At 43.5% G+C, this 17,116-nt stretch overlaps 1 protein-coding gene across 3 annotated transcripts in view; it reads right to left on the bottom strand.

Moving 5' to 3' along the window:
• SYT9 (synaptotagmin 9) overlaps positions 1–17,116 on the bottom strand; it is a 191,682-nt gene that overhangs the window by 47,533 nt on the left and 127,033 nt on the right. For 2 of the 3 annotated variants that reach the window (XM_037067004.1, XM_037067005.1), the window contains exons 4-6: positions 4,624–4,744; positions 3,047–3,218; positions 830–959 (exon numbers count right to left, since the gene is read on the bottom strand). In XM_037067004.1, coding sequence (XP_036922899.1) covers positions 830–959; positions 3,047–3,218; positions 4,624–4,744 — 423 coding nt within the window. Of the gene's footprint in view, positions 1–829; positions 960–3,046; positions 3,219–4,623; positions 4,745–17,116 lie in introns of those variants that run through there. The other variant, XM_037067006.1, reaches the window with a different exon arrangement.

Raw genomic sequence — 17,116 nt, 5'->3', positions numbered from 1 at the left:
ATACATTTCCCACATGTCCACGTGACTAAGTTCTGTGATGAAGTTAACTGTAAGTGCCAAGGCTGCATGAGACATCAAGGAAAATCCTTGGAAAAAGTATGTGTGTGCTTTGGGCCACCTTGGTATGGTATAGAGGATATGTGATGGCTAGAGCTCAGCAGCCGTCATGTACAATGAGGAGACCTAAAAAAAAAAAAAAAGCCACACTAGGTCAGTGAAGTAGAAGTCTAGGTCTCTGTTGCTCATGGAACCACTGTAACAATCTAGACTACCTGCCTCTGGACCTTCATTATGGAAGACAGAACTAAATTTTCATCTCGCTTATTGTTCTGTGGTCTGTTGTTTCTTAGATTTTTATCACATGTAGTTGAATCTGATACTAATCAACTTGTCCAGAATCACAGGTTCCTGATAGTCAGTCCTAGCACCCAGGTCTCCTCCTTCCCAGTCTCAAGTTCTGTGCCCAGCAGCAACAGAACTCTCTGATGCCAATCATAAGTCACTATATGATGGTCCGAAAATGTCACAATCACCCAGAACCTGTAGATGCCTTTCAAATGTCAACCCAAAGCCGTAACGCAGAGTCAGAGAAGCCTGACCTTTTATTAAAGATGATCAAAGTGAAGGGCGGCCTCTGATCTGTGCTCAAAACCCACCAGGTGGGCGGAGATCACAGACTCAGCCTCTGATTGAATGCCATTCCTAACAGCCCAGGAAACGTACACTCACATTTTTGGTGGCTCCTGTATTTCAACAGTCAAGCATTCCTGCTTCCATACAATGGAGCACATTTGCAGGGGGGCGTGGGGGGGGGGCGTGCGGGTCTTACCTCCACCAGGGAATGCCAGTGTGCGATGGGCTTCCGAGGATATGACAACATTTCACTCCAGTGGTCTCTGCCCAGCCTCTCGGCTTTGTTGCCTACTTGACACACGCCGATGATCTCATTGTGACCTATACTGTGAAAATGGCCCACAATAGTTTTTTCTTAAAGTTGTGGCATGTAAGAACAGTAACTACTCAATGAAGCCAACAAAGGAATTAGGGGAAGGGTGGTTCTTTTTATTCCCTAATTTAAAATCAGATGCCAGGTTTAGCAGAATAGGAATTGGGATCCAAGACTGTCCTCGGTGGCACAGAGAAGGGCGCAGTCTGGCCCTCACGCACCCAGGCTTTTGGAACAAGCGTGATGTGGCCTGCCTTAGCTTGTTCCCAAGAACCCCATGCCCGAAAAGCTCCCTGACATATGCTAAGGATGCCACCTCTGTCTGGTTTTGGAACTAGGCAGACCTCCCAGCCTCCAAGTCCATGGACAGAAAGGGGGCCACCTGAAAGGTGTTTCTTGCAACAACAGCTGCTCAAGTTCCTGCAAGAGGCAACCAAATAATGAGAGGGGCAGCTCTGTGTCTGGCAGCCACAGCCTTGAACTCACAAAGTGGGCGGAGTCGAGGAGGCTCCTGGGTCTTCCTACTTCCCTTCTCTTTCCCGAACATGTTTTCTCATGCTCTATCCTCCTTCCTCCCAAACCCAGCTTTGCTTCTTGGACCCGATTTAATTCCCCTACTGTAAAAAGATCCTGAGCTCCTTTAACTTTAGGGCTAATGTTTCTGAAACATTCCCTGGGTAGGTCCCTGCCTCAGCCCATTTTTTTTCCTTAGCAGATTTTGGTGAGAAATGCTTTGCATGACTAACATGGCTCATCCTTTAACTCTTAGGAAGCCAAACACACAGACTTTCTCTCTCCTCTTTTCTTCCTATCTGTGTAGGGATCCGGGGGTGAGACAAGCTGGGCAGTGGGGTGAAGGGCATCCAAGTCTATGCTCACTGAAATCCGTTGCATGCAGAAGCTCTGTGAATTCTGCTGCGGAGTTTTCCGGGACAGATTCACAAGTTCACTGAGAATTACACCAAGCAGAGCTCACATAATCGGCTTTGTCAATGCGGGAAACCTGGCAACGTCATGAAAAATGCTGGCTTAGCTTTCCGTGGTTGGTGGGCGGCATCCCCCACTGTGGCCCGACACTACTGGTGTTGGGTGCCCAGAGGCGGGTGGAGGTCTACTGCCCGGCGAGGCCCGTCACACCATGGGGCAGCTCGCCCCCCATGCCCCTGGGGTGGCAAATGGTTAGGCTCCACCCAGGTGTCCGCTGGGAAGAGTGTCCAGGCACTGAAGCTGCTTTACTGACCTTCCAGGGGCACGTGGAAAAATTTTTAGCCGCAAATAATATTTGGAAGGTTGTATTCGAAGTCGGAATGATTTTTTTTTTCAAAATTGTGCCCAGACCACGTGGGAGGTTTCCAATTAAAAAGAGACTTTTCATTCAGTCTAATGACTGGTTTAACATATATAATTCCCTGTTGGTACTTCCTTTGCATATTAAAGTGACTGTTTTTCAAATCTGTTCTTTAAATACACACTTGGCTACAATGTAGGCTATAAATATCTCTTCTGTGCTGTATTAATTAGAAAGTGGAGCATCTTATACATTTTAATGCACCCTGTCATCCATACTGATTCCAGCATTTTCAGGAGAACACTCCTGTGTTTGCTTTCAGACTTAAGTGGATGGAAATGATCTTTATTAAACACACTGGGAAAGGGGAAAAATAATATAGCTATGGATTTAGAAATGTTGGTGGTCTGGCTAAAGTGACCACTCTGCTGTTTCGAGTGGAACCTTTCCACGAAGGCCAGGCAGGATTGCCCGAGAGGAGACCTAGCCCTGTGGGGCCGCAGCGCTCTGGCTGAGGTTTGAGGGGGCGTGCAGGGGTGGAGAGGGGAAGAGGTGGGGGTTGGGAAGGATGGAGAAGGAGAAAAAGATGGAAAAGGGGGAGGAAAGAGAGCGAGAGCTAAGAGGCACTTTCATAACCCGGCTCTACAGCATGGTTTGGACTCCTTGCCAATCAGCTTTCCACATGCTGCCCATTCAAGTCACTGCCTGCTGCCGGGACACCAGCGATGTGTCTGTGACTGCACCCCCCCCCTCCCCGTTTCTTGCCATGGACACAAAAAACTTGCACTGACAAAGAGCTCCAGGTATCTCACCGGTCGTAGTCCATGACCGCTATGGACAAGTGGATTTGGTCAATGTTGTCGGGAGGGACATCAAAGACTATGGCTTCGTTGTAAACGGGATTCAGGGTGTTCCTCTTGGTGGACGTTTTCCTCTTCTTCAGCCGTCTGCCGTCGCACATCAGGGAGACCTTCACGTAGGGATCTGCAGAGACCACGAGAGGCAGGGGTATGTGAGGACACATGCGGATTCAGGCCGGCAGTTTCATCGCTGTGGAGGCTCACGGACGGCATGCAGAACTCCTTTACCTGCCTGCTGACTGCAGTCGGAGGATTTTAATTACTATGATGCCTGGGCAGTGACTAGAGTTGGGATAACTAAATCTTTCATTCACGAAAAAGCATAGGACACTGTCTCCTCAAAATGCATGGAATTTAAAAATAGTGTGGAAAAACACCTGCTACCCAATTAGAAACCGTTCCAGCTAGAATCAGGCCTGCCTGGCAGTGATGGGAAAGGAAATGCAGACACTTTCAAATCGTGGAGACAGGGGCTGCAGGCCCTGACTCTGAGCCGCTCGGGACAGTCGTCTCCTAGATATCAGGTCTGCAGGAGAGGGAGAATCGCAGGGGTGGATTTCCTAGGTGCAGGGGCCTTAAGCCCCTAGAGCTTCCTGCAGTCAGGCTGCAAAGAGGGAAGCAGTTCAGCACGTCAGGAAGAGCAAGGACACAGGCTTGTGTGGGGTGCTATGCTGGGATGGGGCGACAGGTGACACGGCTAGTTTCTGCTTCAGGTGGGACTTCCCTTATTCCACACCTCACTATCCTACTGTTTAGTGGGGAGTTGTCTCTTCACCCGCATAACAGTGCGTTCCCGACTCCTGTGCACCGTCCGGGAGGGACTTGGCCAGAGGGGGCCACCTCCTCTTTCCACCTGGAAAACACGCAGTACTGGCAGCAGAATGCAATACGCCTGACGTCCTCTGACTTCAGCAACGAGCAGCCTGCAGACTGGGTACAGTATGACATTTCAGGGGCCCCTGCAGAGGCTGCCCGTGAAGCTGTGTATCAGGAACTGCATACTGGGGCTTTTTTTAGGGTATAGAATTCAAGGTATATGTTTGATTCACTGGAAAAACCAAACTGCATAGTTCACTAATGAGTCTTTTATAGGGATACAGGATTTTTCAGTCTTCAGCGAGCCTGAGACAATAATTGTTGTTATCTGAGGAAAGACTCAACAGGATAAGCTGTATCATCCTATGTTAACTGCAGGCCGAGCTCACAATTATGGTGAAGAAGACTTAAGAGAGAATAATAACGATGAGAGCTAACGATAAATAGCATTTAGTGTGCACCAGGCATGTTCTTATGGTTTGTTATCCATTAACTCATTTAATCTTTTAACAACCCAACAGAGCCAGTTATTATTATCACCTTCGTTTTATAGATGGGGACTCTGAAGCCCAGACAGGGTGAGTGACTTGCCCAAGGTCACACAGCTATTAGGTCTAAGACAGGGATTAAACCCAGGTAGTTTGGTTCCGGAGTCCATGTGATAAGATACCACAAGAGAACTGTGTGAGAAAGTCTGAACTAGAGTGTCCCACCTGAAGCTCCTGTTATGTCCATTGCCTTCAGATTCCTCGCTTTGATAACAGTGATGGTCAGCCTGCCAGCTGTCGGCAGGTAGCAGAGGGAAAACATCAGCTCTCCGAGATCCACATTGTCCTGTTGAGAAAGCACAAACTGAAGTGTGAGGAAGCGTCTTCAGCCTGGCGTGGGAAAGGACCGGCGGCAGGGCAGCCTCGGAAGGGCCAGCACTGCTCTCTCTGTGTGGCTCGCAAATCCCCAGGGCCACTCACCATCACACCTGCACTTCGGGAACCCCTTACCCCAAGGAAGCCCAGCCCATCTGCAGACATGAAGCTGTGGTGGCCACCCAGGGCCTCTGCCACCTTTTACCCAGCCACCAAATGCAGCCCTGCACAGCCTTACCCAAGTCCCCGTCGTCCAGTAAGTAGCCCTCAGAGCAGTAGCCCCCACAGCATTAACTGTTCTGCATGGAGTCCCCCATGTGGGCCCATTCGTATCCCCGTCACCACCCACAGAGCCCACAGGGCAGAGCTATGCCACGCAGTGCTGTGTGGCCCCACCCATGGCCCTGTGCACAGGCGTGCTCTGTGCACAGCCCCATGCAGCCTCATGCAGCCTCTCACACAGGCCCCCACCCAGCTCCCGGGGACTGTCCCGCTCCTGTTTCCTACGTGGCCTCCCCCACAGTTTTTCCCAGAGGCCTCATATAGGCCCACAAAGTCCTCCAAATAGCCACCGTCCATATGCACCCTTGCCCCCACACTCTGCTACACAGTACACCCCAAGTTTGCCACCATACCCCTGTAAACTCCTGCAAACACCCCCACACCCCAACACACACACAACTCCTCCACCCACCAGAGCACTGCACACAACCTGGTCACACACAATCTGTGCAGACCAGTGCTTGGCTTCACCGGACCCTGAAAACATCTAGTCCCTATGTGGCCTTGAACAAGGACCCTTCAGAAGCCTGGCAGTGGCACCCAGGAACCCTGCCCAGCACAGCCCCGGACACACGGGCCTCAGCAGCCCTGAGCAGTCTCCATGCAGGGAGTGATGGCTGAGACCTGGGACCAGACCCCACAGGCCCCTATGGCTGGCCCTGGGAACTCCCGCTTTGCTGCAGGGCTTGCTGTCTCTGTATGTGTCTCTAAGGAGCCCCCATTTGTCTCTGTGTGTGTCTCTAAGGAGCCCCCATTTCCCTCTGTGGGGGAAGACATCTCCTCGGGCAGTACACAGCCATTCAAATAAGTCAGAAGACATGCTGACATGCTTCTCTTTCTCATTTTTAGTCCAGGGAGAGTGTAACCAGAAACAAAATAAATAAGCCTGTTCATTTAGCTTCAATTTCTGTGATACGTGAGGTTACCATGCTGGGTGCATGTGTCTAATTATAACAGTTTCATACTGACAAAGCTCTGGGGAGTTCAGTCTTTGCCCTCAACATCCACAGCCTCCTCTCCCCTTCTCAATTCTCCAAGGATGCTTCTATTTTTGGACGCACAGAATCAGCTCTGGAAGGTCACCGCGTCCAACCTCTCAGCCTTGACTGCTTCTGCTGGGGGATGAGGGGCAGGGAATCTGTTTGGTTGCTAAGGCAGATGGATTGCTCTGTATCTTCATGCATCACTGGCCTCATGTAAATAAATGACCTCACATCGCAAGCCAGGCTCTCCTAGAACCCTGACCTCAGGAGATGCAGGTAGTGGGGCCTGTCCCTCTGGCGTGGAGGTGAGGAGGAGGGATGAGAATTCTGCAAGAGTCGGGGTGTCACATGGGCAGGCTCTAGCCTGCTTGTGTGCTACTGGGTTCTGCACTGCGGGAGGAGCGTCTGTCTCACTGAAGAGGGAGCATCTGACCCAGCTTCCTGCTGGTGGCACAGGAGAAAGAGAAGCAACAGCTGTCCCCACAAATTATCTTTTTCCTTCCTTACTCCCTGGCCTATTCCTTTGCTCTCTGTCTGCCTTAAGTAGAAAGGTCCAGATACCTGGCCCATACACAGCTCTCCCCTCAGTGCGCCTCAATGCCTCCAGCCCACTCCTCTCCTCTCCTCCTGTCCAGAAAACCTAGGTTACACAAAGTGGAACGGGAGTGACCAAAATTATGCCTACGGAGCTTCATTGCCACCGGCCTTTTCAGCACCCAATCCCCAAGGGCCCACACGGCAGAGGTCTGCAGGGTCACAATATGGCACCTCAGGCCACTGCACAGAACCGAATGGTGTATGTCCGGTTATTTTTGTGCTAAGCACATTTCTATCCCACATAGACCCCATTCATGAATATTGATATTATATGACTGTTTGCTCATGAGTTAAAAGAAAAGAAAAAAAATTAGAGCTTCAGACTTGGTGATACTTCAGAAGGAGAACTGGGGCGAACATCCACATTTGTACATGAAAAAATTTGGCAAGCTAAAGAAATAGGTATCAAAGAGAAAATGCTTGCTTTGATTTCCAAGTGCTTTAAAAATAAATCATTAAAAATTTTCTATGTTGGGAGAGTAAAATTGATAAAATTCAAATGCAGAAATTTTTAAGTAAAAAGTAAAATATTCCTTTTATGTATACACCACCTATATTACTCATTTCTTCAGAGTAACACTGTAGACAATCACCCATATTTTTCCTTACATACATACATACATACATACATACATACATATATCCACTCACCCATCCACCCGTCCATCATACATACATAAATCCATCCATCCATCCCTCTATCCACTCACTAACTGTGTTAACATTTGCAGGGGTTGTGGTTGTTGAGCATCATTTTTTGTCAGGTACTGGAGCTGTATCTGCAGTGGAGAACAGATGGTCTCTTGATGAGAGATGGACTTGCCAGGAGAGGGAACAGGGGTTGATGGCACCTACTGATAACTCTGCTTTCTCCCCGTCAGCTGATGCTAATTTGAGGCCAAGAAGCTATAGATTCTGATGTTTGTAAACATTCCCTTAAACCAGTAGTAGTCAACCAGGAGCAATTTTGCTTCCCCAGGGGACATTTGCTACGAGCTGGAGAAATATCTCATTGTCAAAACTGGGGATGTGAGTGTCTTGCTGACACCTAGTGGGTCAAGTCCAGGGATGCTGCTAAACACCCTGTAACACACAGGGCAGCCCTCCACTACAAAGAATAATCTGATTCAAACGTCAGTGGTCCCAAAGTTGAGAAACATTGCATTATACATACGGAAGTGCCTATATTAATAGTAAAAAATTTTCCAGAATGCTGATAAAAGTCAAACATAAGAGGGTAACTGAAGCATTTCTTTTCAGCTTGACAGGAACCAAACAGCAGACACGTCACTGATGGCTGAGTGCCCTGGGGGGTGGTGGTGGCGGGGGGAGCGGGGGACAAAGGGAGGGAAAATGTCATTTAGAGAAATGCTTCATTTGCTCTTGCTTTGTGTGGCCAAGTTCAGAATCATTGGCAAGCTATATCGGGAATTCATAGCAACTGTGTATGAATTCTCTACCTGCCAATCTGTAAATTCTTTCCGTGATATGCTTGCCTGTAATGGTCTGTGATAGCTCAATTTTTTGTCTAACCCGGACACTTTTGCATTCCTTTTGCTGGATTCTTCTGGTGAGCTCTTTCTCAATTCCACAAAGTTCTAGGAGGGCTGCCACAGGAATCCAGGCTCATCAAAATATTCATGTCACAATCTACTGTTGTCTGCTCAGGGTGAGTTATGTGGCCCGAGCAGGGTCACTTAAAAGTGCTCACTGAGACTGGAAAATCAATACCGAGAAATTCTCATTCCACTGGGTATTCACTAGCAGGGGATGAAACCAGATCTTTGTAAGGTTCTTGACTAAAATACAAGGCTTTATAGCTAATAAGCTAAAAAAGGAGATAAAATGAATGCTTTAAAATATTAAATTAATCCAAAAGGAGGAAGAAAGAAGAGAAAGGAATTAGATCAGAAGAGATAATTCTGAAAGAAATTAAAAAAATAGTACAATGGTAAATTTAAACCTATTTTAATAATCATATTAAATGTGAATACTATAAGCATCCGAATAAAAGGCAAAGATTGTCTGATTCAATAAAATGCAACATCCAATTTTATGCTCTCTACAGAAAATTTCCTTTAACTATGAAAGTAAAATAATAGGTAATAGCACCTGGTCAGGTGCTCAGGTGGGCAGCACATCGTCCTGAAACACTAAGGCATGATCCCTGGTCAGGTACATACAAGAATCAACCATTGAGTACATAAATAAGTAAAAGAGCAAATTGGTGTTTTTCGCCCTGGCTAGTGTAGCTCAGTGGATTGAGCGTGGGCCTGCGAACCACACAATTGCGGTTTGATTCCCAGTCAGGGCACATGCCTGGGTTGCAGGCCAGTTCCCGGTTCTGTTTCCCAGCAGCGGACGCATGAGAGGCAACCATACATTCATATTTCTCTCCTTCCCTTACCCTCTAAAGATAAATACGTAAAATCTTAAAAGAAAAAAGAAAAACCTTTGTAAAAAAAATTGGTGTTTTTCTCTCTCTCTCTCTCAAAAAAAAAACCAATCAATAAAAAAGTAAGTAAAATAATAAAAAATATATGTCATACAACACAAAAAGAAATCTGGAATGGCTAATTAATACCAGGTAAAGTATATGTCAGAGCAATGAATATTATCAGAGACAAACAAGGTCATTTCATTATGACAAAAGGTTCAATTCATCAAAAGCACATAACTCTAAATATTTATCCACTACAGCAGACTTCTACCAAGATGGAGGCATAGGTGGAAACACTGTGCCTTCTCCCACAACCAAGTTTGAATACAACAAAGGTTTGGAGAACAAAGACACAGCCAAAGAACAGAAAATTGAATTATACGGAAGTCCTACAACAACAAACCTTTCAACCGGGACCGGTAAGTGGGGCAGAGCCAGCAGCAGAGCAGGGTCCGGCTGGAAAGGTGCCCCGACCTAGGCACACAGGCAGCCTGGACCCAGTCGGGGTGTGGGGCAGACTGACCTTGGTCGCACATTGGAACACAGTGAGATGGATCGCGCAAGCCCTAGCGGGTGAACCCAGTGGCGGAGGGCTGACGGCGGTGGCACATTCGCGTGCAGTGGGACGAAACACACAGGCCCTGGTGACGGTGGCAACTGGGGCCGCAGCGGCAGGAGGGGGCAGACGGGACACCATTGCTCCTCTTTGACCCCGCCCCCACATACAGCCTCACAACCCAGCGACTGAGTTGCCCTGCTCTGGTGAACACCTAGGGCTCTGATCCTGCTAAGTAACAGGCACAAACAGCCCAAAAGATGGCTCAAGAAGAACTCAGAGCCCCAGAGCCCATAACTCTAAGTGACCAGGAAATAGCCAGCCTCTCAGATGCACAGTTCAAAACACTGGTCATCAGGATGCTCACAGAACTGGTTGATTATAGTCACAAATTAGAGGAACATATGAAGGCTAAACTAATTGAAATGAAGGGAAATGCACAGGAAACCAATAGTGATGGAAAGGAAACTGGGACTCAAATCAATGGAATGGACCAGAAGGAAGAACAAAACATCCAACCAGAAAAGAATGAAGAAATGAGAATTCAAAAAAATGAGGAGAGGCTTAGGAACCTCCAAGACATCTTTAAATGTTCCAACATCCGGATTATAGGGGTACCAGAAGGGGGAAAGAAACAGCCACGAGTGGAAAACTTATTTGAACAAATAATAAAGGAGAACTTCCCCAGTCTGGCAAAGGAAATAGACTTCCAGGAAATCCAGGAAGCACAGAGTCCCAAAGAAGTTGGACCTTCTGTTCCTTGGTGTATTCCAAGAAGGAACACACCAAGCACATCATAATTACATTAGCCAAGAGTAAAATGAAGGAGAGAATCCTAGAAGCAGCAAGAGATAAGGGGACAGTCACCTACAAAGGAGTACCCATCAGACTGTCAGCGGATTTCTCAAAAGAGAACTTACAGGCAAGAAGGGGCTGGAAAGTATTTCAAGTCATGAAGTCCAAAGACCTACATCCAAGATTGCTTTATCCAGCAAAGCTTTCATTTAGAATGGAAGGACAGATAAAGTGCTTCTCAGATAAGGTCAAGTTCAAGGAGTTCATCATCACCAAGCCCTTATTATATGAAATGTTAAAGGGACTTATCTAAGAAAAAGAAGATAAAAAATATGAACAGTGAAAGGACAGCAAACTCACAGTTATTAACAACCAAGCCTAAAACAAAAGCAAACCAAGAGGACAGCTAGATCAGGAGTGGAACCATAGAAATGAAGAACACATGGAAGGTTAGCAACAGGGGAGTGGGAGGAGGAGAAGGGGGAGAAGGCACAGAAAATAGCATAGACAGTAGGTAGAAAACAGATAGAGGGGAGGGCAAGAATAGTATGGGAAATATAGAATCTAAAGAACTTGAGACACGTGGTTATAAACTAAGGGGGGAGAATGGTGGGGGAGGGGGTGTGCAGGGTGGAGGGGAATGAAGGGGTAATGGTATAATCAATAAATATATATATATTATATATTTTAAAAAATAAAAAATTAAAAAATATTTATCCACTACACACCTTCAAAATACATGTTTATTCTTGTGAGAATACATAAGTTATAGTCATAAATTTGAATACCTGAACAACACTACCACCTAACTGGTAGCCAAAAAACCAAAAACCAAAAAAACCCCACAACCCAAAACAAAACAAAACCCAAACACTCTACCAATCAACAGTAGAATGCATATTCTTATCAAGTGCACCCAGAACACAAAGCAAGATCGACCATATCCTGGGCCATTAAACAACTTTCAATTAAATTTGAGAAGATTCAAAGTATATTTTCTGGCTGCAACAAAAATGGATGAGAGATCAAATGATTTAGAAATAACAGTTATCTGGAAAATCTCCAAATACTTGATAACTAAATAACTCACTTGTAAATAATGTATAGATCAAAGAAAAAATCAAAAGAGTAATTAGAAAGTATTTTGACCTGAATTGATATGAAAACCCAACATATTAAAGTTTGTAGCCCTAAGAGGAAATTTATCATACTAATAGGCCTATATTACACAAGAAAAACACTCTCAAGACAATGACCTCAGCTTCTACCCTAGGAAACCAGAAAATAAAAACAAATGAAAAGCAAAGTAATCAGAAGAATAGAAATAATAAAGATTAGGTAAAATAACATAAATATCTATATTTTAAAGAATCGAGTAACCCCTAAAGAGCTGATAGGTATATGTTCTTCAACAAGCTAGTATTGAAGATAAAATGTAATCATAAAAATACTCAATGCAAAAAAAGGCAAGAAGAAGAAAAGTACAGATGAAACAAATAGAAAAGGCAGGTTTAAACACTACCATATGGATAGTTACATTTAATATATACACCCGATAACTTCAATTGAAAAGACTGGTCAGACAGAATAACAGAACAACACTTAACTACCCGCGCTGTCTACAGGAAACCCACATCAAATGCCATGGCAACGAGAGGCTAAAAAGGGATGAAAAACTAGGCGATGTAAATGTTAATCAAGAGGAAGTTGTAGTGGCCATACTAATATCAAAGAAGATTTTAGACCGAGGAACATTACCAGGAAGAAGGGGACATTAGGGTCAAATCATCGAGGACATAATCCTAAATGAGTATGTACTTAATATCAGAACTTCAATATATATTAAACAAAGCTGATGGAAGTAGGAGAAATAGGCAAACCCACAGATAGAGTAAGAGATTCCAACATTTTATGAGTAGTTGAACAAGCAAGCAGAAAACACGTGAGTGTATAAAAGGCTTGAACAATACTACCAAGCAGCTTGACCTAATTGGTATGTCCTCTGCCCAACAACACTCCACCTAGTAATAGCAAAATGGACATTTTTTTCAAGTATATGATGCTGAACATTCACCAAAATAAACCATATTCTGGGCCATGAAAATCCTCATTAAATTAAAAAATAACTGAAATCTTACAAAGTACATTCTCTAACAAGAATAAAATTAAACTAGAGCCCTGGCTGGTGTAGCTCAGTGGATTGAGCCCGGGCCTGGAAACCAAACAACCGCAGTTCGATTCCCAGTCAGGGCACATGCCTGGGTTGCAGGCCAGTTCCCAGCAGGGGACACACAAGAGGCAACCACACATTGATGTTTCTCTCCCGCTCTCCTTCCCTTCCTCTCTAAAGATAAATAAATAAAATCTTTAAAAAATGTAAACTAGAATTTGATCATAGATATCTGGAAAATCCCCAGATATTTAGAAATTAAACAATACTTGTCTATATTACACACAGGTTAAAGAAAAAAATCACAAGGGATACTAAAAATTATTTTGACTGAATGAAAATGAAGACACAAAACATCAAAATTTGTAGGACACAGCCAAAGCAATGCTTACAGAAAGACTTAGAGCATTAAACGCTAATATTTAAAAGGAAGTGTCATCTAAAACCATTTACCTGAGCTTCCATTTAGGACCGCAGAAAAATAAGAGAAAATCAAACACAAACTAGATAAAAGGAAGCAAATAATATAGGAGTAGAAAACAATAAATCGTAAAACTGAAAGCACTAGAGGAAATCAGCAAAACCAACATCCTGGGAAGACTGATCAGGAAAAAAAGTGAGAAAATATCAATCATCAACCTCAAAAGGAGGGCACATCCACACAAACACCACAGACATTGAAATAATGAGGGGATATTACAAGACAATTTTATTCCAATACATCTGACAACTTAGGTAAAATGAACAAATTACTTGAAAAACAAAAACCACCAGGAAATTTATGATAGAAAATATAAACTGAGAATATAGGTTATTACAGACTGCATTTTTAAAAAAATTAAATGTATTTGGGTGACATTGGTTAATAAGATCATATAGGTTTCAAACGTACTAAAAATTCGGAACAAGAAATATAGTGTGTTGTACTATAACATTTTATCTAAGTAACTAATTAAACATTAAATATTAGAGCAGCCAACAAAGCACACATAAAAAAATAATTTCAAAGTTGCAGCCTTCAAAATAAAAACCTAATAAGAAAGAAAATTATTGAAGAAAACCCCACCATACCAAACTAAGGAAAAAACCAATTACTGAAATAGTCTTGCATCTACTAAATAAATGAAGTCACAGTTAAAAACTTTCTCACAAAGACAACTCCATCCCATTTTAGAAAGAAATAGCACCAATTCTACATGAGCTTTTCCAGAAAACAGAAGAGGTGGGAACATTTCTCAACTTATTATATGAGGAAAACAATATCCTAATGCTAAAACTAGACAAAGATATAAGAAAACTAGCAACCAGTGTCCTTGTGGACATTGGCATGATTAGACTTAATGACATTTTAGCAAATCAAACCCAGAGATATGTTAAAAAATATATGTATTCTGAAGTGGGATTTATTTTGGGAATGAAAGTTTGGCTTAACATTTGAGAATCTCAATAAGGTAAGTCACTGTATCAACATACTAAACAAGAAAAACCGTATCAATAGACACAAAACAATCATTTGACAAAAGTCAATACCCAATTCAGGGTAGAAACTCTCAGCAAACCAGGAATGGAAGGGGATTTCCTTCTATTAGTAAAGGCGCCTGTAAAATCCTACGATTAACATCAGACTCAGTGGTGAAGGAATGAGCTCTTTGCCCCCAACACCAGCCAGCATGGCTAGGATGTCTGTTCTCACCACTTCTGTTCAACACTGTACTAGAGGTTCCAGCCAGTGAAAGTAGGCAGCAATCAAAATACATACACAATGAAAAGGAAGAAGCAAAACTGTCTTATTTGCAGATACAATGATTGTTTAGAGAGAAAATCCTGAGGAATCTATAAAAAGCTACTAAAACAAGTTTAGCAAGGGCAATGAGGGCAGTACAAAAGCAACATTATTTCTACATACTAGAAATGAAACAACTGAGAACTGAAATTTGAGAAAAATTTACATTTATACTTTCAAATAAGTTTAGCAAATTATGTACAGGACCTGTACACTGGAAGCTACAAAACACTGCTGATAAAAATTAGATAAAACTGAAATAAATGGAGAATATTCATGGATCAAGAGATTCAACCTTGTTGATATCAATTCTTCCCTAATTGATTCATAAATTCAATACAATTTTTTAAAATAAAATTTATTTTATTTTTTTCATTCTCACCCAAGGATATGTTCATTAGAGAGAGAGGAAGAAAGGAGGGGGTGGGGGGAGAAAAAAGAGAGAGAGAGAGAGAGAGAGAGAACTAGAGGATGAGAGAGAAATACCAATTGGCTGCCTCCTGTAAGCACCTGGTCTGGGATTGAACCCGAAACCTTTTGGTGCATGGGACAACATTCCAACCAACTGAGCCACCCAGCCAGGGCTCAATACAGTTTCAACCAAAAGCCCAACCTACCTTTTGTAGATGGTGACAAACTGATATTAAAATTACATAGCAATGCAAAAAAACCTAGAATATTCAAAACCAATTTGAAAAAAACAAAATTAAAGCACTTAACACTATCTGATTATGAAATGTGGAATAAAACTGCAGTCACCAAGATGGTGAGGCAGTGGCAGAAGGACAGAAATAATGATCAGTGAAACAGAACCAAGAGGCCAGAAGTAAACACCCATTTGTATGGTCACGTGCTTTTCTAGAAAGGTGCCACATAATTTGATGAGGAAAAGATACTCTTTTTAATAAAGAGTGCTGAAATAGTTGGCTATCTATGAGGGGGTGAGGCCAAAACCAGAATTTATTTATTAAAAAATTGTGTATTTTTTCTTATATGCTTAAACTCAAGTCACCTTCAAAGTACCTTCATTTGATGCAACATACCTATGGAGACTTTTTTCCACTGCTCAAAAACAGTTTTAGAACTCGCCAATTTTGATGCCTTTTAGTACTTCTGCCATTTTTTTGTTTCACTTCTTCCACAATGACAAAACATTTCCCTATGAGGACTTTTTTCACCTGGGGAAATAAAAAAAAGGTCTCCTGGGGAGAGATCAGGTGAATAGAGAAGGTGAGGCACAGGGAGGAGTCATGTAGTTTTGGTCAAAAACTGCTGAACACTGAACATGGTATGGGCAGGTGTGCTAGTAAATTACCCATCATGAAATGGGCAAATGCACTGAAAGAGTCTTCAAAAAAATTTCACTAAAGCTGAAAGCAGCCTCTCACAACAACACCAGCTGGTACACTGATACAGATGGGTTCCAAGAACGTTCACTTAGTGGGAGAAGGCTGTACTACAAGGTGCCTGCACTCCAGAAGATAATTCCAGGGTTTTTTGGGTCCCCTCTCATATTTGCAATACACACACACACACACATACAAACAAACATGACCTTTCCTTCACATGCTATGAAAGCATTTATTAGAAAAGGATCATGGATCACATAAGAACTAAAACTATGAAACTTGTAGGAAAAAGCATAGTAGAAATGTGACTTTGGGCCCTGGCTGGTGTAGCTCAGTGGATTGAGCGCGGGCCTGCGAACCACACGACTGCGGTTTGATTCCCAGTCAGGGCACATGCCTGGGTTGCAGGCCAGTTCCCAGCGGGGGACGCACGAGAGGCAATCACACATTGATGTTTCTCTCCCTCTCTCTTTCCCTTCCCCTCTAAACATAAATAAAATCTTTAAAAAATGTGACTTTGGGTTAGAGAAAGATTTCCTAAATGGACACAAAGAGCACAAGGCATAATAGAACAAAATAATAAATTACACTTCATTTAAGTTAAAGACTTTTGCTTTTCCAAACATACTGTTAGGAAAGGGAAAGGTTAATCCACTAGGTTGAAGAATCATACCCGCAAACCACATAACTAATTAAAGGCCTTCCATCCAGAATATAGAAAGAACTACAACTCAGAGAAACAACCTGGCAAAAATATGGGCAAAAGATCTGAACAGACACTTCATCAAAATTGCATTAAGCCACAGTGAGCTACCACTACACACCCACTAGAACCATTAAAGTGAAAGACTGGCCCCCAATGCAAAGCAATTGATCTGTAAGCAGCTGCTGGAAATGCACAATGTTAAAAACATTTTGGAAAAACAGTTTGGCAGTTTCCCTACAGGTTAGACATACACTTGCCAAGTGACCCAGAAATCCCACGCCTACTTCTTTACCTAAGGGAAATAAAATCACGCATCCGTCTCAAGACTCGTATGCAATTTTCCTGAGCCCAAACTAGATAGAAACGCCAATGTAGCATCACATGGCGAAGGGATAAACAGAACGTGGCATGTCCACACAGCGGACTATTACTCAGCAACCAGATGAAATACACTGCTAATAAAAGAAACAACACGAGTAATCTCAGAAGTATTACGCCCAGTGAAAGCAGTCACACGTGAAGACAACAGACTATGAAATCCTAGAAAAACCAAAGTGACAGTGGCAGAAAGTAATCTGTGGGGAGTGGGAACCAGGACAGGGGAGAGGAGATGGACTGCAGAGGGGCCCTGGGACAACTCTGGGGATGACGGACACGTTCCGTGTCATGGGTGCAGTTGCGG

The sequence above is a fragment of the Sturnira hondurensis genome, unplaced genomic scaffold (genome assembly GCF_014824575.4).
Source record: "Sturnira hondurensis isolate 20B ecotype Veracruz unplaced genomic scaffold, ASM1482457v3 Scaffold0016915, whole genome shotgun sequence".
NCBI classification, from domain to species: domain Eukaryota; kingdom Metazoa; phylum Chordata; class Mammalia; order Chiroptera; family Phyllostomidae; genus Sturnira; species Sturnira hondurensis.
Note: the sequence above shows the minus strand (reverse complement) of the source record. Positions and strands in the feature narration are given on the sequence as shown.